This window comes from Enhydra lutris, unplaced genomic scaffold, assembly GCF_002288905.1.
Source record: "Enhydra lutris kenyoni isolate GAN:26980312 unplaced genomic scaffold, ASM228890v2 scaffoldscaffold26, whole genome shotgun sequence".
Classification (NCBI taxonomy): domain Eukaryota; kingdom Metazoa; phylum Chordata; class Mammalia; order Carnivora; family Mustelidae; genus Enhydra; species Enhydra lutris.
The window spans coordinates 10,375,204-10,402,704 of NW_019154110.1; the positions used below are offsets into that span (position 1 = coordinate 10,375,204).

The following is a 27,501-nucleotide window of genomic DNA, read 5'->3' on the forward strand; positions in this document are numbered from 1 at the left end:
CTATGAAACTTGCTTGAGAAAATAAAACACATAAGTGCACAAAGCCAGAATCTGTACTTCAGATCTCTGAGTCCTAAGGCCCGGGGATGGAGGAGTGGAAGAGGAAGCTCGCCAAGTTCCCTCTTGAGCTCTCTCCTCTCCAGTACTTAACTTGCCCATCTCCTAAGGCATGATTATGCTCTGCTTCATGTATTCCAATCATCCCTATATATATTTTGATTTCCCTAATGGATTAAAAGCTTCTTGAGGGCAGGATACATGTCATAATTTTTAGCTCTACCACCCTCACCACCAAGTTTAGTGTCTTACTCACAGTTGACAGACAAGTAGTCTCTTTTTTTTGTGGTCTTTACCAACGGGGAAGGGGAACAGGTAGGATTCGTCCATTTTAGAACATCAGAACAGCAAGCAAAAGATGAAAAACTAGGCCTAAGATGATTAGCAAGCTCCTCACAAGTGATCACTTTTTCTGTCTTCTTTAGTATTCCCTATAGTACACAATATTTTATGATGGTTACTAAATGCTGAATAAATACAAGCATATGTGAACTGAACTCAAGCTTCCTCCTTCCAGGACCCTGGACACAATGGAGGTAGCACAGTATATTCTATGACTACCAGGAGAGATTACTTATACTAGGAAGTCAGGACAGAGAGAATCTAGCTAGGAATCCTTCACTAATAAGCTATATGATCATGAAAAATGATCTTAAATTCCTAAGCTTCAGATTCTTCATGAAAGAAATATAATTTAATAATGTCCCCCCACTATCTATTTCACAAAATGAAATCATCAGTGTGAAAGTATTCCCAAAAAGTAAAAGTGAAAGTGGTAACATTATTATTAAGTGGCACTTCCTCTACGGCAACAGCAATGAGTGCTGTTCAGTTCTGCCAGGCTTGGATTTATCTGCAAGCTAAAAACAGGGAATGCGAAGAACAGGTCTCCCAAACTCAAGTCTCAAGTAAGCTATGGCCATCTACCTAAAGTCTGACTCACTTAAATGGTGAGGGTATCCACAGTCAAGAAAAATTCCTAAACTCAGAAAGGAGCAATAACTATTTAACTCTAAACTTCTCCAGTATTCAGAAAGATATAACCAACCTTCCGTGTGCTGATGTGTCCAAAGTGGTCTTTTAGAACTGCCCAGTCATGGACAATGAAACATACCATATCTCTGTGAGGCATTTCGGCCATGGAAAATAATATGCAGAATGGAAGAGGACAAATCTCTAAGTCATGGGTCAACAGAGAAGTAACATATGCGTCCCCCCCCCAACCCAAACTCCTCTTTCTGAAGCTCTTCACTTTACCCTTCAACAGCACCTTCTTCTCTGAGCCCCCTAGGGCTCGACAAACCTTAACACCAAGCTCTTACCAATTTCCAAAGCCACAGTCCATCACAGCTTCTAAAAGAGCCATTTCTTCTTGAGCAGTCCAGCTGGGGTCAAGAACAGGAAAATCTGAGGTCTAAGGAGGAAAAAGTTTTGCCTAAGAACAGATGTAGAAATGGAACCCAGCAACCTGAAATGCAGTGTTAATTCATACTCAAATGACTGTCATTCTCACTTTTTTTTTTTAAGATTTTATTTATTTGAGAAAGAGAGAGAGTACAGCAAAAGAAGAGAGAGCTTGAGTGGGAGTGAGGGGCAGAGGAAGAAGGAGAAGCAGGCTCCCCACTGAGGAGACAGCCTGATGCGGGGCTCGATCCCAGGATCCTGGGATCATGACCTGAGCCGAAATGAAGAGTTGGACACTTAACTGAGCGATCTAGGTACCCCAAAATATTTTTTAAACTTAGCACAAAGGTAGAGATAATATTATAGTATGTTCCCACTAAGCTAAAAATCAAGTCAATATAAATATGTGTATATTTATGTTTTCTTAAGCGGAAGAATAAACGATATATTTAAAGAAGTGGTTAGCTATGGGGAAGGGAGGGATAGAATCTAAACCTCTCTGAATATTCCTTGTTTTGTAGATCTGACTTTGAAATATAAATATTGTACATTAACTACTAAATTTAAAATCCTGAGAGTCAAAAACAAAATGTAACAAACCTATAAATTGATTTTAAGGCATAATCACAGAAAGAAAATATCCCACATGACTTTAAAACAGTGATTTGAAGGGCGCCTGGTGGCTCAGTCATTGAGCATCTGCCTTTGGCTTGGGTCATGATCCCAGGGTCCTGGGATCGATCCCTACATTGAGCTCCTTGCTCGGCAGGAAACCTACTTCTCCCTCTCCCATTCCCCCTGCTTGTGTTCCCTTTCTCACTGTGTCTCTATCAAATAAATACAATCTTAAAAAAGAAAAACAGTGATTTGATTATATATCTCTAGTAGAATACACCTTTGAATTAAAAACTGCCAAAAAAAAAAAATCTTACACTGTTTTCAGGAGTGTTGGTATAGTTATTCTGAGGTCATTGTAAGCAGATGTGTTATGGGATAAAGCAAATAAGCAATCTTGCTGGTGTCATTGGGCAGTAGGATTTCTGGCCTGGAATTTAGAAAGATACAGGTATAACATCTATGATTATGTAAAAACTGTATAGTCTTATATTTGAATTGAAAGTTTTAGTAGGAACTTACAATGTATTTTGTCTCAAAAGAATAATTTCCTAACACTGTTCGATGAAAAAGTCTAGAAATAACGACCAACCCAGTAGCAATGAACACTTCTAACGCCCAGTATGCAGTCACTAAACACTATCTCCCACTAAAGGAAACAGGGCTCTTTGAAGAAAAATCTGATTCGGGGCACCTGGGTGGCTCAGTGGGTTAAAGCCTCTGCCTTTGGCTCAGGTCATGATCCCAAGGTCCTGGGATCCAGCCCTGCATCGGGCTCTCTGCTCAGCGGGGAACCTGCTTCCTCCTCTCTCTCTGCCTGCTTCTCTGCCTATTTGTGATCTTGTGATCTCTGTCTGTCAAATAAAAATTAAAAAAAAAAAAAAAAAAAAAAAGACCTGATTCTAGGTTCCAGTCAGAAAATGTACCAGATGAGACTAGAACATTTTGTCATAATCGAAAGCAAAGAGACTCTCAAAGCCTGTACAGGTCATGTCAAAAGGATGCAGAGGCCAATTTGTAGAGGCTCCCACTAACCAAAGATGGAACATTTTGAGCATTAACAAGGATAATAATTGCAAAGAACTGAAATACATAAAATCTTCTAAATATCTAGAGGACACCAGGGAACCAACTCATATTTTCAAAATTAGTAAATAAAGGGAAATAATCAGGTATTTATCCTGGCTTTCCTGTACAAACTTTACCTCAGGGTGACCACAGAGATGAGACATTTCTTTTTATAGAATTATTTTAATTCATAAAGAGTTCTGGGGGGCCCTTGGGTGGCTCAGTCGCTTAAGCAACTGACTCTTGATTTGACTCACGACCTCAGGGTCATGGGATAGAGCCCTGTGTCGAGCTCTGCGCCGAGCATGGAGTCTGCTTAAGATTCTCTCTCTCCCTCTCTCTCCACCCCTCTTCCCTCCCTGCCTCCCTATTGTGCATATACTCTCTTTAAAAAATAAATAAATAAAGAGTGCTAGTGCTAAGGTTAGAAAATAACTATTTTGCAATCCCTGATGAACAGATCTATACAATGATCATAAATGAATCTGAGATAGCTGTTATATGTAACTACCAACTTACAGGAAACATAGAAGACCGAAGAACATGTTAACAGCAAAATTCACACTGTACTAATATCTGTAAGACAGAGAACTTATGTTTTTTAAAAATCAAATAAACTATAAGAAACAAGAGAAAGACTGAGGGAAGGGGGATAGGTAGAGAGGAACACCCACAGAACAGAAAACACGTAAGAAGCAACCAATTGGAATGTATGGACCTTATTTGTATCCCAATTAAATTGTAAAAGTTAAAAAAAAATTATGATACCACTACACACTCATGAAACTCATAAGAATAGCTAAAATGAAGAAATCAACAATATCAAAAGTTTGCAAGCATGGGGAACAATCAGAACTCTCATTCATTGCTGGCAGCGGTGTAAAATACTACAACCACTTAGGAAACTCTGATACTTCCTTAAAAGTTAAATATGAGTAATCACTTATTCTATGACCAAGCAATTCCACTCTTACGTATTTATCCAAGGACAAAAAACATTATGTCCACAGAAAGCCTTATACAGGAAAGTTCATAACAGCTTTATTCATAATAGCATAAAAACAAAGAAAAACCCAGGTATCCAATCAACAGAACGAATACTATCATATTCATACCACAGAATATTATTCAGTAACAAAAAGGAATCAACTACTATACACAACATGAATCTCAAAAGTATGCTGAAAGAAACCAGAAATAAGAGTACATACAGTATAAATCCATTTATATGCAGTTCTAGAATATGCAAAACAGATCTATGGTGATAAAAATCAGAACAGTAATTATTTTCAGGGGTAGAGAAGGGAGCAGAGATATTTTTAAAAAGCTCTTATGACACGACTGGGGAATAATGAAAAAAGTGACTTGAATTAAATTTTTGAGAGATCTAGTAAAGCATTTATAGAAAAAATAAAATGTCTGGGGGATTTGCTTCAAAATAATCTGGAGAAGTGGGGGTTTAGATGAAACAAGATAGGCTATGAGTTGATAATTTTAAGAGCTAGTAACAAGTATATGGGACTTTATTATACTGTATTATAAGTAGTAGTTGGATTACAATGGTAGCTCCCCATTAACTTCCAGAATCATCCTGGTGCAGTCCCGTTCCATTTGATATGGGCTGGACCTGTGACTTGCTTAAGGCCTGGCAGCTTCCATTTTTGTGGTTTGGGAGATCTGAATGACCATGTCAGAAAGCTAACTTCCTTGCCAGAGAGACTATGTGGAACAGCTTTAGGGAGAGGAAGGAGGGCTAAGGCTACCTGGAGAAGAACCAGACAGTTAAAATATTCCCACTGGGGGTGCCTGGATGGCTCAATTGGTTAAGTGGCCAACTCTTGGTTTCAGCTCAGGTCACCATATCAGGGTTGTGAGATCAAGCCCCACATTGGGCTCTGCACTCTGAGCGTGGAGTCTGCATCAGATGCTCTCTCCCTCTGCCCCCAGCTTGTAGGCTTTCTATCAAATAAATAACATCTTTAAAAAAAAAGAAAGAAAGAAAAAAGAAAAATTCCAGCTGTCTCCCAACCAACTCAAGCCGTTCTGAGGTACCAGAAGTATGAAAAAGGCTCGGTGGACTTCTAGCCTCAGCACATCATGTGGACGTGAAAGCCACCCTCACTGTGCCCAATCGGAATTCTGACCCGCGGAACTATGGGAGACAATAAAATAGTTGGTATTTTAAGCCACAATGTTTTGAAGTAGCTATTAGGTAGCAACAGATAACTAAAACATATTCTATTTTAGTGTATACATAAAATTTTGGTTTTTTGAAATTTTCTACAAGTTATTTTAAAAAGGAGACAGGAGAGACCTTCAGATTACACAGTCATTTAGCAATTGTTATACCTTTGGTTGATGACAAAAGAAAAAAAATGTCCATGATTTGTGAAATTATACTGCTAATAAGCAACACATTTTTATCTGACTACATACTATGAATATGACTGCACATGAGGTATTATGAGATCTAAAAGAGAAGTCTATGTCATTTATTCTAAGTCTATATTCATAATAATCTGGTAAATAGCATAAATACAAATAATATAAAAACTCGTAGTTGAAAAGCCTATGTTATCTCTAAAACTGTACTTTGGGAAATTAATTAGTCCTCACTAACTTTACTGTGAGGTAAGTAAGAAAGACCTTCTACAAGGGCACCTGGGTGGCTCAGTGGGTTAGAGCCTCTGCCTTCGGCTCAGGTCATGATCCCGGGGTCCTGGGATGGAGTCCTGTGTCAGGCTCTCTGCTCAGCAGGGGGCCTGCTTCCTACTCTCTCTCTGCCTGCCTCTCTGCCTACTTGTGATCTCTGTCAAACAAATAAATAAAATCTTAAAAAAAAAAAAGAAAGAAAGAAAGACTTTCTACACCAAAAAAATAAATGGGCATAAGGGAGTTTTTCTTAAAGTTAAATCAGTGTTGTTCAATTCCTGGACCCAATCTTAGCCTTACTAACCAGAATCTCTAGGAGTAAGGACTAGGAATCTATAATTTTAAGAAGCTCCCAGGTGATTCTTAGGCACTAAAGTTTAAAATCACTGGTATAAAGGGTGTGGCAGAAAGAGGTGCCTTGACTTGTTCAAGGTTCTAAGAATTATAAGACAAAAAAAGGCACAGAACTCAAGAATTCTTGATTAATGCACCACCCACCACAGCATGAGTAACTTCCAAAAATACAGCACTGTGAGATGACAAAAGTACAAAAAACCATTTAAAGTTTTCTGTGGCTTCATATGCAAAAAAAGAAAAAAAAAGAAAAATCAAGTTTCTAGTGGCTTCATGTGTAGAAAGCTAAAATTTGGTCATCATTCCTACAGAAGGAAGGATTCTTCTTTCCCTTATCTGGGAATAGATAAGATTGGCAGGAAAAAAGAGAGTATTAGTAACCTCCAAAAACTCCCCAAAGGACAGAATTCTGAAATGTGCTCATATGGGTGTTGAATATGTGAGAAAAAGATGATGTAATCAGAAGACTTAATTGGCCTTGGAGTGAAACTTAGTGCCTTCAGGATTATGCGGAAGGCATGGTGCCCAGAACAGCTAGAGAGAGCACAGTTTTCCTATAGTGGCTAACCATCAATCTATCCAGCCTATACTGAATTAGCCTAAGGAATTGTGAAAACAATTCAAAGGAAAAAAATCTGTGTTCTGGTTCTAGGCATTTTTGCGTGAATTTGGGAAGAATCTTCAGTTTTCTGAAGATCTGATATGTTGGTGAAATGAACTCAAAGTCATACATAATTTGACCACATTTCCCCAACCCTTCATTCATTTTGCAATTGACAAAAGAGAAAAAAAAATATTAATATGAAAAGATATTTCACATCCTAACAGAGAAATGTCAACCAAAATGAAGAGATGCCACTACATGCCTATTAGAATGGCCAAAATGCAGAACACTGATCTCAATGCTGTGAAGATGTGGAGCATCAAGAACTCTCATTTGTTGCCGGTGGGAATGCAAAGTGGCACAGCCACTTTGGAAGACAAGTTTGGCAGTTTCTCGCAGAACTAAACAACCTTACCATGTGATCAGCAATTGGACTCCTTAGTTTTTACCCAAAGGAGCTGAAAACTTATGTCCACAGAAAAACCTGCACATGGATGCTTGTAACAGCTTTATTCTTAATTCCCAAAACTTGGGAGCCAACCAAGACGTCTTTTAGTAGGTGGACGGATAAATATAAACTGTGATATGTCCAAATAATGGAATATTAATTAGTGTTAAAAAGAAATGATCGATCAAGCCATGAAAAGACATGGAGGAAACTTTAATAAATAGTACCAAGTGAAAGAAGCCAATCTGAAAAGACTATATACTGCATGATTCCAATTATATGACATTCTGGGAAAAGCAAAACTATGGAGACTATAAAAAGATAAGTGGTTGCCAGAGGGTGGGGGGCGGCGGGATGGATGAACAGGCAAGGCACAGAGGATTTTTAGGGCCATGAAACTATTCTGTAGGATACTATAATGGTGGATACATGACATTACATATTTGTATAAACCTACAGAATATACAACACCAAGAGTAAATTCTGATGTAAATGGGAACTCTGGATGATAATGAGGTGTCAATGTAGGTTCATTAGTTAAAACAAACATACCACTCTCATGAGGGATGTTGTTAATGGGAAAGACTATACATGTGTTGGAGCAGGAGATATATAGGAAATTTGACTTTCTACTCAATTCTGCTGCAAACCTATAATTGCTCTCTAAAACAAAGTCTAATATAAAAAATCTTATTCCAAATCTTATAATTAGTGGAGAAACTATAAGACTGAAGGTGTTTAGAGAGAAGGAGGGGAAGGCTAGTCATTGGTTGCCAAGAACTCTAACTAAGGAGCATTTTCTTTAATTATGGACCAGGATCTGACTCTCAGCATTATAGGCCCAGAAACTCATTTTAAACAGAACCCCACAAATAATCAGACTCAGAGATGCTAATTCACCCTTTCTAAACGTCTAACAGACTGAAGTAGATATATTATGGCACTGTGCTAGGCAGAATTTCAAAGATGCACCTCTCTACCCCCAAGATTCCTGTCCCCTGATTATTCAATCAAATAGTAACTAGATATTACTATGAGGGGAGGCTGCTGATGGGATTAAGGCACTAATCAGCTGATCTTAAAATAGGGATAGCTGCCTAGATTAATTTGTGTGGGTCCAATGAAATTACACAAGGCTTTAAAAGTAGAAAAGGGAGGTAAGAGAGGGGAATTTGTCTGGCTTAGTCAGAAGAACATGTGACTCTTGATCTCAGAGTCATGAGTTTGAGCCCCATGCTGGGTGTAGAGATTACTTATATAAAATTTCCTTTACTTTTTGAAAGATATTTATTTATTTGACACACAGAGAGAGAGCACAAGTAGGCAGAGTGGTATGCAGAGGGAGAGGGAGAAGCAGGCTCCCCAATGAACAGACAGCCTGATGTAGGGCTTGATCCCAGGATCCCACAGGATCATGACCCAAGCCACAAGCACTTAACCAACTGAGCCACCCAGGCACTCCAATAAAACTTCCTTTAAAGAAGAAGGGGGGCACTTGGATAGCTCAGTCAGTTAAGTGTCTGCCTTTGGCTCAGGTTGTGGTCTCAGGGTCCTGGGAATCAAGCCTCAGCAGGGAGCCTGCTTCTCCCTCTCTCTCTGCCCGCCACTCCCCTGCTTGTGCTCTATCAAATCAATGAAAAGTCTTTGAAAAAGTAAAAAAGAAGAAAGGAGGCAGGAGATTCAGCACAAAGGAAGCAAGAGAGAACAGAAAGACTCCAGGCATTTTTCGTCAATCACCCTCAAGAACTCCTGATCCCTGCTAGCTTTGAGGATGAAGAACGGTCTCTAGAGGTTGAGAGCAAGCCCTGGCCATCAGCCAATAAAGGAAGAGTGGCATCAGTCCTACAACCTCAAGGTAGGGAATTCTGTCAACAACCTGAATGAGAACAGAAGCAGACTGGAATCAGACTCTCTCCCAGGACCTCTAGCTAAAAGCCCAGGCAGGCAACACCTTCATTTTTGACATTATAGGAACTGCAGCAAAGCAGGTGAGCCTAATGGTCTTCTGACCTACAGAATTGTGAGACGAGAAATCTGTGTAATCTTATACCACTTAATTTTTGATAATTTGTTATGGGAGCAACAGAAAACTGACACAAGTATAAGTGGATTAACTCACAATGTGAAATTATTATTGTTAAATTCCCAGCCAATATTTTTTCCTGAAAAAAACAAAAAACAAAAAACAAACTGAATGGGAGGCCAAATGTTAAGAAAATTACTTGGTGCCTTGTTATTTTCTGTAACCGACAAAACTATCTTTAAGAAGATATATACACCTGCCAAGCAGACCAGACATTCATTTTGGCTTATTAAAGTGCCCATTCAGAATGTCTGGGTGGCTCAGTCAGTTAAGCGTCTGCCTTTGGCTCAGGTCATGGTCTCAGGGTCCTGGGAGTCCCACAGTGGGCTCCCTGCTCCATGGGGATCCTGCTTCTCCCTTTCCCTACCCGCCTCTCCCCTGCCCTCTGTTCCTGGTCTCTCTCTCTCAAATAAATAAATAAAATCTTTAAATAAATAAATAAAGTGCCCATTCCTCTGACTAGAGCTTGGAAGGGATACTATCAACACCTGCCTCTCATTCCTTCTTTAGAGGCGGCAGTACAATCAATCAGGTTCCAATCAAGTCTTTTTTTTCTTTTTTTTTTAAAGATTTTATTCATTTATTTGACAGATAGAGATCATAAGTAGGCAGACAGGCAGGCAGAGAGAGAGGAGGAAGCAGGCTCCCTGCTGAGCAGAGAGCCTGATGCGGGGCTCGATCCCAGAACCCTGAGATCATGACCTGAGCCGAAGGCAGAGGCTTAATCCACTGAGCCACCCAGGTGCCCCCCAGTCAAGTCTTATTCTGGCCTATAAGCCAGTCTGTCGTATCATTCACTCAATGTCATTTTATAACTTCACCCTCAGAGGGTAACTAATTTCCCCAAGGCAGGAGGAGGGAGTGCCAGATGTAAACTTCACCACTGCCCACATGAACCACATAATAACATCATTAGCCAAAACACTGCAACAACACATTTACTGTATGTTTATCAGTGAACCTAAAATGCAGTGTACCTCTTATCGTTATATCAGTAAATTTCAACAAGTACTTTTTTTTAACCTTTAAATTTTTTTAAAGGAAACTCTACCCCCAACATGGGGATTGAACTCACAACCCCGAAGTCAAGAGTCACATACTCTGACTGAACCAGCCAGGTACCCTCAATAAGTACTTTCAAATTCCTTCCAAGTTTGAAATAAAAATCTGAGTATATATTGGGGCGCGGGGGTGGCTCAGTGGGTTAAAGCCTCTGCTTTTGGCTTGGGTCATGATCCCAGGGTCCTGGGATCAAGCCCCGCATGGGGCTCTCTGCTCCACGGGGAGCCTGCTTCCTCTTCTCTCTCTGCCTGCCTCTCTGCCTACTTGTGATCTCTGTCAAATAAATAAATAAAATCTTTGGAAAAAAAAAACCCTGAGTATATAAAATGATTTTTGGACTTAATGACTTAGTAGGTCCATAAAACCCTAAAACACTTACTAGGAAATGATTACCTAATCAGAAGAGGAAGAAAGAAAAGGGAAGGAGATACTTGGAGATGAAGAAAAAGATATTCCCAATACAATACTTGACAAATGAATGGAAATTCCCTTCAACTTCACCATTACCATGATCTCATAAGTATGATCACTTTGGTGTTTCTTGTACTCAAATCCTCGAGTGAAACACTGCAAAAGAAAGGAAAAGTAAGTTATCAAAAAGCTACTTTCTGTAGCGCTTTCTTATAGGATGAAAGATGGTTTGGAGGTACTCTACTCTTAGGATGAGTTAAGAATTCACTTAATCTTGTCTGCAGCCACAAGCGGATGGTTACATACCTGATCACAGCTCTTCAGTGGCGCTCACAGAGGAAAAAGTAATCTGAAAAGCTGACTTTTTCCTAGGACATCTCCTCTTTTGATAAGAGCATAAGCCCTGGGGCGCCTGGGTGGCTCAGTGGGTTAAAGCAGGGTCCTGGGATCGAGCCCCACATTGGGCTCTCTGCTCGATGGGGAGCCTGCTTCCTCCTCTCTCTGCCTGCTTCTCTGCCTACTTGTGATCTCTGTCTGTCAAATAAATAAATAAATAAAATCTTTAAAAAAAAAAAAAAAAAAAGAGCATAAGCCCTGGAATCAGACTAAGAGTAAATTTGAAACCTGGTTCCAAACTTAAAGTATTTAGGCAAATCTAAGACACGTACTTTTTCATATTTTATAAACTCTATAATGAGGCTTCATCTTATAATAAAAAGGGTATTACAATTTCCATCAGCCATTTGTCATTTTTAAAACTGGGATGCTTCTTATAATCAATAGCATCTTGGATCCAATAAAATATGGTATTTGCTCCGTGACCTTCAGCAAATTATTTAAACTCTCTTTGCCTGAGTTCTCTCTATAAAATGGGGATGCTAATCATACCTACTTCATAGGGTTATAGTGATGAACTAAAGGTTAATTTACGCAAATTACTCAAAAAAGTGCTCGACAACAAAGTTAGCACTTGTAATTAGTATTATTACTATCATCATCCATAGAATGACTTGCTCCCTTGTCACCTGCCCAAAGATCACTCTTCAGTAACAGTGCCATTGGTGCTATCAAAAGGAATAATCCTCCAATTCTGTTTCCCAGAGTCCCAATACTTTATTTTTATTTTTTTAAAAGGTTTTTATTTATTTATTTGACAGAGAGTGAGAGAGCACAAGCAGGGGAGTGGGAGAGGGAGAAGCAGGCTGCTCGCTGAGCAGAGAGCCTTACGTAGGGCTCAATCCCAGGACACCGAGATCATGACCAAAGGCAGACACCCAACCAACTGAGCCAACCTGCAGTCCCTTTAGTCTCAATACTTTAAATCTCCTGGCAAAAGCAATGTTGAGCATTAAGCTGATATAGAGATGTAGAATATTCAACAGTCTATGTCATCCAACTGCTCTGTTCCCCAACTTTTCACTGGTGAACTGTGTAATGGAAAAGTTACCTGTAAGCACAGGAAAAAAGGAGGCGGCCCACATTCAGCACACTTGATATAAGGCTCCATGAGGTAGGAGGAGCAGCCTCGGCAAGGTGGCTTATCAGAGGGATCATCTAGAACAAAAAGAAAAACATGTTATGATTACCAAACGGTAAGAAGGTGAAAATCTGCAAATAACTACATAGGTGGTGAGCTCTGCAGAAGATTCAGCTTGTCTTGGAGACAAGATGAGCTCATTCTAAATAAGAAAAAACAAAAATTACGTTTTTCTTTCAAGGCAGCTTTGTTCCTTCCTGTAGTAGGATCTACTGCTATAAATGGCATTTAAGTAGATAGGACCCCTGCAGAGAAATTTACAAACATAAGATTTCCCTCCTAGTTATTTTTCCAGGAGAGAAAATGTCACATACTTACACAACACACACATATATTTTTAGATAAATCAAATGTGACAAATGTTAATGATTGTTGAATGTAGGTAGTGACCAACTGTACTGTTCTTTCGACTTTTCTGTAAGTTTGCAAATTTTCATAATAAAATTTGGGGTGAAAAACTCCTTTAAGTATCTGTTTGCGATATACTACTATATATCTGAGTTGAGACTTAAACCCAGGAAAGCTCCCTTTCTCTCATGGTAAGTAGAGAGTTTAGCTCACCTTCCTATAGTTTCAATGATTGTTATTGTATTGTCTCTAAAATATTAAGGCAAGAAGTAAAATCTAAATTGTCGAAAGTGATTAAAAAAAAAAAAAAGCAGATACTGTGTTTCCCTGGTTCCCCTAAACTCTGCCTCTCTAGAGCCAAGGCAACCTAGAGAAGTTGCTCAGGAGGAGTTAGGCTCCTGAACAGCAGGAGTCTAAGAAAACACAGGCTTTGAAGGTAGATGAAAGAATTTAATCTGCTTGGCCTGAAGCAGGATTTCTCACATTCTGTAATAGCACTTTCCTTCCTAAAACCCAAGAAATACTCTTCAAGGCACCTTTCCCCTTCAAGTGATGATTATTGTTCTTTTCATTTGTTTCCTTTTTTAAAAATTTCTTTTCATTTGTTTCTAAATGAAGACCTGGAGGAAGACAACAGGGGAAAGAAACATAATCCTAGCAATAGCTTCAAAATAAGTATATAGAACAGCAACTACCCTGCTTCTCCCATTTTAAATTTTGACATGGAAGAACAAAGTTGTTTTAAATTAAATGTCAGATGACAATTTTTACCAAATTACCTTCTTCCTTACAATCTTTTACTGATATAAGCTGTTTTTCTTTCCTCAAGAAAAAAATCTGTCACTGACCAAAGAGCTTTTAAACCCTTACATCAAGAAGTAATTATTTTGTAAAAGTAACCCAATTTATAGTTTTAAGAATTTTAGACAACAAAAGCATAAAGTCATCTTTATTAATGTTTTGAGTTCCAGCCTTTCTTCAATGGATGCGTATGTACGTATTTTAACAAAAGTGATACTATACACGATGTTTTGTAGGCTTTTTCACTTGATGATATACTGTCAATATCCTTCGTGACCTTACGTGTACATCTTCCTTGTTCCTTTTAATGTATGAATAATATTCCATTGTACCCATCAGCTAACCTAATAGTTTTCAACTGTCCCCTAGGAAGGCATTTTGGAAATCTGAGGAAATGCTTTTTTTGTTGCCACAAGGACTAGAGAGTACTACTGGCATTTAGCAGGTGAGGACCAGGGATGCTAGATGCCCTACATGGCTCAATACATTCCTACACAATGGGGAGCCTGGGTGGCTCAGTGGGTTAAAGCCTCTGCCTTAGGCTTGGGTCATGATCCCCGAGTCCTGGGATTGAGCCCCACATCGGGCTCTCTGCTCAGCAGGGAGCCTGCTTCCCTGTCTTTCTCTGCCTGCCTCTCTGCCTACTTGTGATCTCTGTCGAATAAATAAATAAAATCTTAAAAAAAAAAAAAAAAGACATTCCTACTCAACAAAGTAGTGATCCATGTCCTGTACAACTTTCAAATATCCTACCAGACATTCAAAGCTGGTGAGAAACCTGTTCATAATTACATAACCTAGAACCCAATTCCATGTTACCTATAAAACAAAATGTTTTTGACAGTTTTAATATATATTGAATTTTCCAGGAAGGCAACTGCATCTACTTCTACAGGAGATTATATCTTGTTTTGTTCAGAACTTTACCAAGAGTTATTCAAGCTTGTGGGATTTCTGAGTCACCAATACAACACACATGAATCACTGTGCTTTTGTAGTTGTAAGATTCACAGTGATTCAACATATGGGTGCAAGCATCTGACTACTTAAGTCATTATGTCTTCTACTGAAATAGTGTCTAAACATATTGAGATACATATTACTTTATAATAAATTACATTAGTTCATTATTCTCTTTTGTTTATCCTTTGTATTATAGTTAGGGCATTATTATTTCTGTTTCTTTGACATCATGGGTATAGATGTGTTATATTATCTAGGCATTTCGTTTCCAAAGAGTAAATGGGCTCTAAAAATATTATAAAAGGAAAACATGGGGTCTTGTATGGTTGAGAACAACTAATCAAATCTCTTCTCTACTGGTGGGCATTTATGTTGTTTCTAATTTTTTGCTATTTATGAAAAATGCTGTTGTGTTCCTTGGAATATGTATTTTTCTAGAACTAGAACTGTTGAACATACATATTGATACACACAGTCAAACTATCCTTCACAAAGATATTCTAGAACTCTTCTATAACCTAAGAGTAAGGAAAGGCTTTTTAAAAAATCATCATTCAAAATCTAAAGGCAATGAAAAATTAATAAATTTGATTATACAACACAAGCAAAAAACTTCCTTGGCAAAAAAACACCATATGCAAGATAAAAGGGCAAATAAGCTATAAGAAAATATTTGAAAGCATATTACAGATAAAGGGCTAAAGTTCCCAATATACAATGATAAAAACTTAAAAACTGAGGGGAGAAAAAAAGAACAAAAATCCTATTGCAAAAGAAATGAAGAGATAATTAGAAAAAAAGAGAAAGACAAAAAAATGGCCCTTAAACATATGAAAAGACACTCAATTTCACTCATAAGAGAGTGTTACACAGAGATATAACTTGTCACCCATCAGACTGGCAAAAACTCCAAGTCTTAATAATACTTTCTTAGTAAGAATGGAGAGAAAGAGGCATTCTCATATACTGCTGATGGGAATGCATTAGAACACTATCTGGCATTAAAAAAGACTACCTAGATATATCCAAGCCCTGGAGAGTAGTTGAACAAACTATGGAGTACCCCCACAATGGAGTACTACGCAACTATTAAAAAAAAAGGAATGAGAACAACCCTTACAAACTAAAACAGTATTTCCAGAAGATTCTTTCAAGTGAAAAAAAAATTTTTTTCAAAAAAAGTGCACATAGCATGCTATCTTTCCTGAACAAAATGGGGGAAAAACCCCAAACATATGTGTGTCCAATTATCTTTGCAAAAAGAAATAGAGGACAGTTAAACTAGAGAACAATGAAGTTGGATACCTACAAGGGTTTGGGGGAGAGGGAATGGAATGGAGTGAAAGAGACATAGGAAGGAGTAACAATTTTCCAAATATATATTTTACTACAGTTTTGGCTTTTGGAAGTGTAGTTATGTTCCTTGAATTTAAAAAACTGAATTAGTAAATATAGAAAGGGAAAACTGAAAGCAGTATTAACAGATGAACCTAATAGTATTTCAAAAGAATACTATAACCACACTAAAAAGGAAAAAAAAAATCTAAACAGCTTATGGACATTTAACAATATAACTTCAGTCTTCAATGATGCTAATAAATCCTGAACTTGCTGAAGGAGGTCTGTTTCATGTAGTGGTATGTGAAAAGCAACTCTGACACAATTTTGGATGTATGAGAAGACTGTGCTGATGTTGGGTGCCAAGGTTCTCACCAAGGAAAAGACACACAAATAAGGAATGGGGCAAAACAAGAAAAAAGCTTATGAAGATGAACTGGAGGTATCAATGGGAACTCACTATTTCTTAAAAGTGTATGTATGGGTAAATATGTATGTATGTTGGTGTATATGTACATAGCATGTATCACAGATATTTCACAGCTCTGTAGGTCTAAGAGCCAAGATACAAAACATGCTAGTAGCAATAACCAGATCTTGGTCTCTAATATTAGTCCTCATTAAAATGAACCAGGACAGGGCACCTGGATGCCTCAGTCATGTAAGCGTCTGACTTTGGCTTGCTCGGTGATCCTGGGGTCCTAGGATCGAGCCCTGCATCAGACTCCCTAACTCAGCAGGGAGCCTGCTTCTCCCTCTCCCTCTGCCTGCAGCTCCCCCTATGCCCTATTTGTGTGCTCTCTCTCTCTGTCAAATAAATAAATAAAAATCTAAAAAAAAAAATGGAACCAAGGCTCCTCAGGGGAGTGGCTGATTCCAGGGCTGGGGCAAGAAAGATAAGAGATGCACCCAGAACATGTGGCCAAAAGGTAAGGAGATGCTCAAAAAAGTGATGGGTGTTATTAAGGACGTAGGAGCCAGAATAAAGGAGATTACAGAGGTCAAACTGGGACAATCTGAGAACCAAAATAAGTATGATAATGAATTATAAACCCTTGAAAAAATAGGAATTCGCATGTCCACGCTTACAATAAATACATCAGTGAAATAAGGGAGACAGGTCTCTTGATTATATAATCAAGAAATTATATAATATGTATTATATATATTACACGTAATACATATAGCTGTATAACATATATAATTCTGTAAATGCTAAGCAGCAAATGTGGAGAGTGCTGGATTTGAAAAAAATCATCATTTTGCATGACAGTAAAGACTGGATTAAGGAAAAACCATAATGGATATTAAATCCAGGGAGAAATTCTGATGAGGAATGCAATACTTTATGGCCTGAAAGTGTTTCCTTATGGGTTATTATACCCAAGGGAAAAATACAAATTATACAGTGAAGAACTCAGAGACACCATAACTGGGTTTTCAAGATGATTATCACCAATGAGGTGTAAAACAAGACCAAACCTCAATAAAACAACAAAAAAACAAGAAACTTCAATTTAAAAAAGGGGGAGAGAGGAAGAGCTTGTCTTCTTCAAAAGTGTGAATGTCACTAAAGACAAAGGCTGTGGAAATGTTTCAGTTCAAAGGAGGCTACAGAGGGCGCCTGGGTGGCTCAGTTGGTTTAAAGCCGCTGCCTTCGGCTCAAGTAGTCCTGCATCAGGCTCCCAGCTCTGCAGGGAGTCTGCTTCTCCCTCTGACCTTCTCTCCTCTCATGCTCTCTCTCTCTCTCTCTCTCTCTCTCTCTCTCTTAAATAAATAAATAAATAAATAAATAAATAAATAAAATCTTTAAAGAAAAAAAAGAAGACTAAAGAAACACAGGAACTTAAGGTAAGATCTGACTCTTGACTGTGTCCTGTATTAGAAGGAAAAAAACACCATAAAGAACATTGCCGAGTCAACTTACAAAACTGAATGAACTAGATGGCAAATCGGATAAAACTATTTCATGGATGTTAAATTTACTAGTTCATAACCCTACTGAAGTTAAAAAATAGAATATCCCTATTCTCAGGAAATAAACACTACAATGCTTAAGGGTAAAGGGCCATGATATATGTCCCTTACCATTAAAAGATTCTGGAAAAAAAAGGGGGGTATCCATATCTACTTACACATAAAAGAACATATAAATATGTATTATATACAGTATATATATTTACAGAGAAACAAAACACACAAATGGAGTAAGAAATTAACAAAGGGCCTATGAGGATTTTGTGTATGATTGTTATTCTTCCAACTTTCTTGTAAATTTGAAATTATTTCCAAATAAAAAGTTTAAAAATAATTTATTTTTTTTTTTAGTATTTTAAAAAAGGGAATGGGAGTGGTTTCAGTTTACTTTTTTTTTTTTTTAAAGATTTTATTTATTTATTTGACAGGGAGAGATCACAAGCAGGCAGAGAGGCAGGCAGAGAGAGAGGAGGAAGCAGGCTCCCTGCTGAGCAGAGAGCCCGATGCGGGACTGGACCCCAGGACTCTGAGATCATGACCTGAGCCGAAGGCAGCAGCTTAACCCACTGAGCCACCCAGGCGCCCTTCAGTTTACATTTTTTAGCATCAGGAAAATTCATTTAGGTTTTCTCCATGTGCAAAATGAGAGATTTGAACTAGATGTTTTGAAGACTTCATTCTGTCCTAACTTTATATAGATAGGTGTGATGACAGAGTAAATATGAGGTTCTTTAAGAAATTGGTGAAAAGGAAACAATACCCTAAAAAGTGGCTTTCTGTTTCTTCTCATTGGAACACTACTAATATCTAACAATAGAATTTCTATTTCTGCCAAATCTCTTATCATCAGAAACAAAAAAAAGGCAGTGTATTTTTTTCTCCATAGCTATGGCTGCCTGAATTTATTTCACACACATAGCATAATTTTCTGCATTATTATTATAATACTGTGGTTCACTCTTAGAGCACAAATTCCCCCTAAAAGGGAAGGGGTAGAGAAGCATGTCTTTTGTTCTACCACTGACTTAATTTTTTATCAAGGCATCTAAAATATGTTATTGGTTCTAAAGAGAAATCCAACTGCTTTCTTAAATTAAACTGTAGGTTAATCATATTACGCCTGAGCATAGTTTTCTTACAAGACCTAGGGTTATATGTTTGTGTCATGTGTTTAGTGGGCAATCAATTAAGTATTGGTTAATTTTATTTTGATTTGATATTCTTATTCCTTTAGGATCAGATTCACAGGGCTTTAACTTCAAAGTGCTTATTTTTCTTCTTTGATTAACTTCCACCTGAGTTTGCTCTTAATATTCACCTGGGACTTGTTCCCACTATACTTACTGCTAAAGGAACCCAAACGGTCCATTCCCTAAAATTTGCAAACAGTCTTGTTTTGATCTTCCTCAATGCAGCGCTCCTTCAAGGAGATGTCAAAACTGGCCAACACATACACCAAAGTTTGATGACCCCTATGAACAAACAAAAGTGGTATATGGATCAGAAAATAATTCAAAGGGACAAGATGCAAAGAAGACAATGCAACGTATTCAGTGCTACCACATCCTAGCTTTGTAATGCTAAGCAAATTATTTTATCTTTTTTAAAATTTTGTCTTAAGGGTTTTTTTTTTTTTTTAAAGATATACTTATTTTAAAGAGAGAGAGAGAGAGAGAAAGTGCATGTGAGAGCAGCAGGAGGGGCAGAGGGAGAGAGAAAATCTCAAGTAGACTCCCCACTGATCACAGAGCCCGACACAGGGCTTGATCCCAGGACCCCAAGATCATGACCTGAGCCCAAATCAAGAGTCAGACACTTCTGCCTTCGACTCAGGTCATGATCCCAGAGTCCTGGGATCAAGCCCTGCATTGGGCTCCCTGCTTGGCAGGAAGCCTGCTTCTCTCTCTCCCACTCCCCCTACTGTGTTCCCTCTTTCGCTGTGTGTCTCTCTCTCTCTGTCAAAAATAAATAAATAAATAAAATCTTAAAAAGAAAAAAAAAGTCAGACACTTAAGTCAACTGAGCCACCCAGGTGCCCCTGTTTTAAGTAATCTCTACACCCAATGTGGAGTTGGAACCCATGACTCTGAGATCAAGAGTTACACGCTCTTCTGACTGAGCCAGCTAGGCTCCCCAATTATTATTGTCTTTATAAACCTTGCGTCCCCTCTGTAAAATGGGGATGAAAAATAGTATCTATGTTCTTATTAAGATTAAATACCAAAATCCACATAAATAAGACACAGTAGTACCTGGCTCTCTATAAAGGTTACATACCTCTAATAACTATTGTTTTTCTCTATGCATTATCACTTCTCTCCTTAACCCTCTTTCCCTTGAGAAACTGACTTACCCACATTTCATATGGTTCTGGTGGGTACTGTATACCTCACCTTTATAGCTAAAGTAGCCAGATCTCCTGTGAAAATCTTAATCTTGGGGCGCCTAGGTGGCTCAGTCGTTAAGCATATGCTTCCACTCAGGTCACAATCCCAGGGTTCTGGGATCGAGCCCCGCATCGGGCTCTCTGCTCAACGGGAAGCCTGCTTCTCTCTCTTCCACTCCCCCTGCTTATGTTCCCTTATGTTTTCTTTTTTTTTAAGATTTAATTTATTTATTTGACAGAGATCACAAGCAGGCAAAGAGGCAGGCAGAGGGCGCGGCGGGGGGGGAAGCAGGCTGCCCCTGCAAGCAGAGAGCCCGATGCAGGGCTCGATCCCAGGACCCTGGATCTTGACCCAAGCCTAAGGCAGAGGCTTTAACCCACTGAGCCACCGAGGCGCCCCAATAAAAGAAAAATCTTAATCTTGTGTAAGACATACAAGGACAGAAGTCAAGTGGAACCCAGTCATTCATTAATCAAAGAATTTGGTCCATGAGCTCTGGCTATTGAGATCCTCATCCCCAAGGATGGCCCAACTGTTTGGATTTTTTTCCCATTTCTTTATCTTTCTAATAATACTTTAATACGAATGACTTTCTATTACTAGAAACCAAGGAACCCTATGACGACAAATGTTTGGTCACTTACTCTTTGAACAAATACTTAATGTTTGAACAACAGTATAAAGTATTTTCTTGAAGGCAGAAATGAAGTCATACTTCACCCTAAGTCAAGAAAACATTTCTCCTTCTATGGTCCCACAGCTTCTTGGCTATCTCTTTTCTGGCATCCCATTCTACTTTGTGAGGATTACTTCTGAATGCGTATTTTTTCCCATATCTAGACTAAATGAAAGCAGGGACTACTATCCAATACACATCTGTACACTTCAAAGTGCCAAACACAGAGAAAGAACTCAATAAAGAAAACGTAATGGACAAATGTTAGTTTTACAAAAGGTGAATTCATCTTTAGTTCTCCTGGAGTGACTTCTTCCACCTGGTACTCTGAGCTTGGGGTATAATTCATCCTTAAGGCTATATGACATTCAGATAACATGGCTATCAATGAACTTGTCTTTTCTTAAGTGGGCTGGGATAGGAATGGTTCTCCCCCTGCTCTAGTCCCAGGAAAAGTTAGTCTCTGAAGAAAAATGGGTTTAGCAAAAGGTATGATGTGCTCTGTAATAAAAAAAAAAAAAAAAAATGGCCAAAATTTACTGAACTTTTCTCATATGCCAGGTACTCTGGTATTGTTCACTGTATGTGGATTATCTCCAATTCCTCACAACCTTCAGGCATGCTGCTTTTTTAAAGAAGAAGTGAAGCTCTGAAAGACTACTTGCACATATCTTAAAAGTAGTGAGCAGCAGCGACACTTCAACAAAGGTTAAAAGAGATGGTTAAGGGGCACCTGGGTGACTCAGTTGGTTAAGCAACTGCCTTCAGCTCAGGTCATGATCCCAGCGCCCTAGAATCGACTCCCACGTCGGGCTCTCAGCTCCATGGGGAGTCTGCTTCTCCCTCTGACCTTCTCCCCTCTCATGCTATCTCTCGTACTCTCTCTCAAATAAATAAAGAAAATCATTTAAAAAAAAAAAGAGATGGTTAAGTAAAAAAACGCATAAACATTCCACGTCATAAGCACATTATTCCAATAAGCAGATTCTTCTTCCTCTCCTTTCCTCTCACGAGAGGCATTTCTGACACTGACGTTCATGAAAGGATGGGTGGTAGCTCCAAATTAACATCTGCCAAATTCAGAGCCACTGGGAGGAGGAAGACTGGCATTCGCTGTGATGCAGGGGACAGGTGCAGGGTTTGGAGTTTTGCAGACAAAGCGGAGCTCCTCATCTCGTTCCTTAAGCTGTATGATCTTGGGCAAGTCATTTTACCTGAGTCTCAGTTCGGCCTCAGCTCCAAAATGGAGGTGAACTACCTAGTGTGCAAGGCCGACTTGAAAACTCGGAAAGTAACGTCGGTCAGGTGCAAAGACACCAGGGCGTCTGTTCCCAGCGTAATTAGGCGCGCCACCGCAGAGACAGGAATCCCGGGGCTGGGGCCGCGCGGGGCCGCGCAGGGCCGCCCAGGGGGTGGGGCGCGCTAGGCACGCCGCGGGGCGGGACCGGCGGGTCAGGCCGAGCCCGCGCCGCCCTCCCCCAAACGCGGCGTGGCCCAGCTCTGCCAGCCCGCCCGCCCGCCCGCCCGCCGCGTTTTCCCCCGGGGCCCGCAGCCCGCCCCTGTCGCCACCGCCCCTCGCTGTCCACGCCACCCCCTCCGCCGCTAGAGGGGCTCGCGCCCCGTCCCCACCCGCCCCACAGCGCCTCGTGCCTCACCTCGCCGCGTCCCCCTCCTCCGCGCCGAGGAGCCGCCAGCCGCGCGCGCCCCCGGGGGTACGTGCTCGCTCTCGAGCGGCCCTGGCGCGAGCGCGCCGCCGCCCCTCCCCGGCCCTCGCGGCCCCGCTCTGCCGCCCCCTCGGCCCTCGGCCCTCGGCCCTCGGCCCTGTGCTCCGGTCTCGCCCCGCGCCCGCAGCTGTTCTCTGGTGGAGGCCCGGGGGGTAGGGCGGACGGAGCAGCCTGCCTGACTTGAGTCCGGGCAGCAGTCCCTTTGGCGTGAGGCGCGTTGCCGGTCGCCAGAGGCTTGCCGGTGCGTGGCGCCGCCGTTCGATCTGCTCCAGAGCGCGGTGAGGTGGAGCGGGCCGGTACCGTCCTGCTTTTGTGTTTCTAACATTCCCACTCCCCCCTGCCCGCCCCTGTGGCCGCGAAGGCAGCCGAGGCCGAGCAGGTCTTGCAGTACTGCTCGTGGATTAACCAGACTGAACGGTGTGAGGGTAAACAGGGTACGTTTTATTCAGACGCTTCTGGAACGTGGAAATTCTCTTCTTTGGGAAGAACCATCCCCTCTTTGGGCTTCAGGGGCCCAGACTGAGGCGCAATGATGAGAGGATGTGGTGGTCCACTCTGATGTCAATCTTGAGGGCTAGGTATGTCCCAGCATCTATTATTACTACTACTAATTACTATAATAGCTACCATTTGTCGAGTATTTATTGCATGCCAGGCATTGTTACAAAGGAGGTGACATCCATGGTGTCATTGAATCTTCAAAAACAACCTATGGAGGTAGGCACTATTATTGTCCCCATTTTCCAGGTGAAGACATTTCAGCTGGCTTATGAGTGACTTGGGAACACACGGCTGGGAAGTGTGGGGAAGAGGATTCAAGCCGTGGTTATCTTCCCCATTAGGCTCCTACATCTATTTAGAAGTCTGTCTTTCATAAATTTTGCCCAACCTCTCTTTAAATTCATTTGCATTTTCTGCTGGTGTGGCCTCTTGATTGATCTGTTAGTATATGAAGGCTACAAATTCGTTCTGAAAAATAATCAGAAAATTCACACAAGCGAAAATTCACCCCAGCTCCCACTGTGTTGAATAAACAGTTAACGTTTTGGTATACTCTTCCAGACATTTTACTATGCATCATGTCAGTAGCTCTGTTATAGCGTAGTTTTACATTTGCTGTATCCCGAAAGTCTATTTCGTCATTTAGTCAACAAATACTTAAAGAGCAGACCCTGTTCTAGGTGCTGAGGTCTCAGCAGCGAACAAAACAGTCTCTGCCTCATACCATAGTGGGGGGGATTGACATGAAACAATACACATACTACTAAATAAGAGGTAATTCCCTGGTAATGTGTTAAGTTTTATGGGAAAAAAATAAATCAGAATAAAGGAATAAGAGTGATGTGGGCTTGGTCTTTTAGATGAGGTAGACAAGGGAGGCCCCCAATTGAAAGAGCACAAAACCAGAAACCTAATCGTTAAGGGAGGCAGCGCGTGGATTTCCAGAGGGAAACTAGAAGAGAAGCAGGAATTGCAGTGGCCCTGAGATAGGGACTTGCTTGGCCTGTTGGGGAAGAAGGAGACAAGTGTGACTTCAGCGCGGCAACTTAGTGAAATAAGTTGCGAAACAGGCAGAAACCAGATCATGCATCATCTTGTAAGCCACGGTTGGACTTTGGATTTGGGGGGAGATATGGTAGAGTACCTCACAAGGGTTGAGAGCAAAGGAATAATCAGATTTTCTTTCTTTCTTTCTTTTTTTTTTTTTTTTTGACTGAAGCAGATTTGTTTTTAGGGTTTACCAATTTGCAAAACATTTTGCCAAGGAGTGTGGATTTGAATGTTAAGTGTTTTAGAGTAGTTTCCTTGCAGAGATGGCTCATGAAAGATTCCTTAGTGTGTGGTGGGAGAGGTAATCAGATTTATTTTGAAAGGATCACTCTGGCAGCTGTGTGGAGAATAAGATGATAGAAGCATTAAAGTTACTTTTTTAAAGAAATAATTGTCCTTTTATATAGCCATTGTTCAACAGTTAATCAACACTGATCTTTCACCTACACCTTTACATATCTGCAACCACTCACCTTCTTCACAAAGAGGAGATAGGGTCAGACTCTTGAGGACTTATCTTCATGTCTTTCTCACCTAAACTGAAGTTTTTCGAGACAGACTAGGGCATATATCTAGATCTGGATGTCATGATTGTCAACAAATTGAATATGAGTCATCAATGTCGTACTATTCTGGAAAAAACAATCCCACATTAACACTGGGATCTATTCGTTAAAAACATAGCATTTGGGGCGCCTGGGTGGCTCAGTGGGTTAAAGCCTCTGCCTTCGGCTCAGGTCATGGTCCCGGGGTCCTGGGATCGAGCCCCGCATCGGGCTCTCTGCTCGGCGGGGAGCCTGCTTCCTCCTCTCTCTCTCTCTGCCTGCTTCTCTGTCTACTTGTGATCTCTGTCTGTCAAATAAATAAATAAAATCTTAAAAAAAAATAGCATTTAAGCACCCGAAAATTACCCTTCTGCTTCAATTGATCTTGGGCCCTCATTAGAATTCTAAGCCCCAATTTAGTCATTGTGCTTAAGAAAGGTGGAGAAATTAAAATGCATAGTGAGAAGAAGGATAACACTGTTTAGGCAGTGCTTTTCTGGGCTTTTGCCTTTAGCAATGTAGTGGATAGTGGCATCAATTTTAAGACTAGCTACAGGAAGAACAGATTTGGAGGAGAAATTAAATGTTCTGTTTTGGACTTGTGTTTTGCAATCTGAGTGGAAATGATAGATATATATTAGAGCTCAGAGGAAAGGCCAGGACGAAATTTGTATAACTGTATTAAAATTGTTTCTTTGGATGTGTGTCTTTTTTTTTTTTTTTTAAAGATTCTATTTATTTATTTGAGAGAGAGACAGCGAGAGAGATCATGAGCAAGGAGAAGGTCAGAGAGAGAAGCAGACTCCCCGCAGAGCCGGGAGCCCGATGCGGGACTCGATCCCGGAACTCCGGAATCACGACCTGAGCCGAAGGCAGTCATCCAACCAACTGAGCCACCCAGGCATCCCTGGATGTGTGTCTTTAGACAGAGCTTGAGGGCAGGCACTATGTCCTTTCTTCTTTGTAACTTCTGTGCCCATAAGTTCATCCTGGACAAATATTTGTGAAATGAGCAAGTAAAAGCAAAGGTATGGAGAAAGTCACTCAGGCAAAATGTACAAAGTAAAAAGTGAAGAGATCCCTGCTTTCACTGGAGGTCAAAGTACCTGAACATGATTTATAAATAGAGTGACCAGAAGTCCCAATTTGCTCAGTAAAGTCCTGGTTTATTCCTGTTGTCCCTTACAATTAGTAATATTGTCTCGTTTCGCTCTCAGAAATGTCTCAGTTTGGGGATGCCTGGGTGGCTCAGTTGGTTAAGCATCCGACTCTTGATTTTAGCTCAGGTCATGATCTCAGGGTCGTGAGATCAAGCCCTGCGTTGGGCTCCATGCTGGGCTTGGAGCCTGCTTAAGATTCCTTCTCTCCCTCTCCCCCTGCCCCAACCTCCACCTCTCTCTGCCTCTACAAAGAAAAGAACTGGAAGGGAAGAGAAGAGAAGGGAGGGGAAGGGAGTGGGGCGGAGAGAAGGGAAAAGGAATGGAAAAAAGGGAGGGAAGGGAAGGAAAGGAAAGGAAAAAGGAAAAGAATGGAATGTCTCAGGCCAAGGTACCTCCACTTTAACATAGACAAAGATGTTCCTCAGGAACATCTTTCCTGACTGCACTTCTCCCCAAACTCTGGGTTAAGTAACTCTCCAATATGCTTCCAGAGCACTTTGTACTTAACTTGTCATAGCAGAGATGACCAAGTGCCTTCTTTCTCCTCTTTCTGAGCATGTCTATAAAGGAATCTAAAAAACATCTTTTTAATACATAGATAGATAGATATAGGGATATATATAGATTTGGTGTTTGAGAAGGAGAGAAAAGGGGGTGGGCATAGGGAGAGGGAGAGAATATTTAAAAAATTTTTTTTATTTATTCACTTGAGAGCAAGAGACCATGAGCAGAGGGGAAGGGCAGAGGGAGAGGGAGAAGCAGACTCCCCACTGAGCAGGGAGCCCTACATGGTGCTCCATCCTAGGACCCTGAGATCATGACCTGAGCTGAAGGCAGATGATTACCTGACTGAGTCACCCAGGCATCCCTGGAGAGAGAGAGTCTTAAACAGGCTCTATGCCCAGCACAGAGCCTGATATGGGGCTTGATCTCACAACCCTGAAATCATGACCTGAGCAGAAATCAAGACTGGGACACCTTAACCAACTGAACCCCCAGGAACCCCTGAAAAAAAAAACATCTTAAGAGAGAAATTTGCCTTAATAATGTCCCAGATCAGTATGTTGAACTAATATTTTGAAGATTGACCTTCAGGACAAATTGATATCACATTCTCCAAGCCCTCCTATTCTTTTTCTTTCTTTCTTTCTTTCTTTCTTTCTTTCTTTTTAGAGAGAGAGCACGTGCAAGGGGGTAAGGGCAGAGGGAGGGGAAGAGGAAAGAATCTCAAGCACACTCCCTGCCCAGCGCCAAGCCCCATGCGGGACGTGATCCCCATGACCCTGAGACCATGACTTGAGTGAAAATCAAGAGTCAAATGCCTAACTGACCGAGCCAGCCAGTGCCCCAGGCCCTTCCATTCTTAATGGAGGAGGTTGGCCTTTGAACTTGAAACCCAGTAGGGAAAATTGTATCCTACTGCCAGGGTCTGTAAGGTAGCTGCCATTGATTGAGTCCAGACTATCCCAACAGCTCCTCTTCAACTGTTAAGCTGCTGTGTTTAGAATCAGAAGTGTAGTTTCTGAGCTTCCCTTCCTATGGAAATGGTTCTCTATCATTTCTGCTTACTCACTTGTCCTGAGTGCTGAAAGAGAAAGAGTTTATAAACTTTATCTCATCTGATATTTATTTTTCCTCTAACCGAGGTGGTTCTTTGTTGTTTGGCATACAAATAGATATAAACAGAGAGTCTAAAAGTCTATGCTTTCCTCTGGATTTCAACTTCCTCTCCTTTA

At 40.5% G+C, this 27,501-nt stretch overlaps 2 protein-coding genes across 4 annotated transcripts in view; one reads left to right on the top strand and one right to left on the bottom strand.

Moving 5' to 3' along the window:
• LOC111151671 (transcriptional adaptor 2A) overlaps positions 1–22,487 on the bottom strand; it is a 52,116-nt gene extending 29,629 nt beyond the window's left edge. Inside the window, exons 1-5 of one of the 2 annotated variants that reach the window (XM_022509803.1) lie at positions 22,441–22,487; positions 19,067–19,194; positions 12,206–12,312; positions 10,855–10,914; positions 1,380–1,471 (exon numbers count right to left, since the gene is read on the bottom strand). In XM_022509803.1, the coding sequence (XP_022365511.1) occupies positions 1,380–1,471; positions 10,855–10,914; positions 12,206–12,312; positions 19,067–19,091 (284 nt within the window). In that variant the 5' untranslated portion in view covers positions 19,092–19,194; positions 22,441–22,487. Of the gene's footprint in view, positions 1–1,379; positions 1,472–2,393; positions 2,500–10,854; positions 10,915–12,205; positions 12,313–19,066; positions 19,195–22,440 lie in introns of those variants that run through there. The other variant, XM_022509804.1, reaches the window with a different exon arrangement.
• Positions 22,488–22,770: 283 nt separating this feature from the next.
• LOC111151230 (acetyl-CoA carboxylase alpha) overlaps positions 22,771–27,501 on the top strand; it is a 288,595-nt gene continuing 283,864 nt past the window's right edge. The window contains exon 1 of one of the 2 annotated variants that reach the window (XM_022509033.1): positions 22,771–23,087. In XM_022509033.1, the coding sequence (XP_022364741.1) occupies positions 23,050–23,087 (38 nt within the window). In that variant the 5' untranslated portion in view covers positions 22,771–23,049. The remainder of the gene's footprint in view (positions 23,088–27,501) is intronic. The other variant, XM_022509036.1, reaches the window with a different exon arrangement.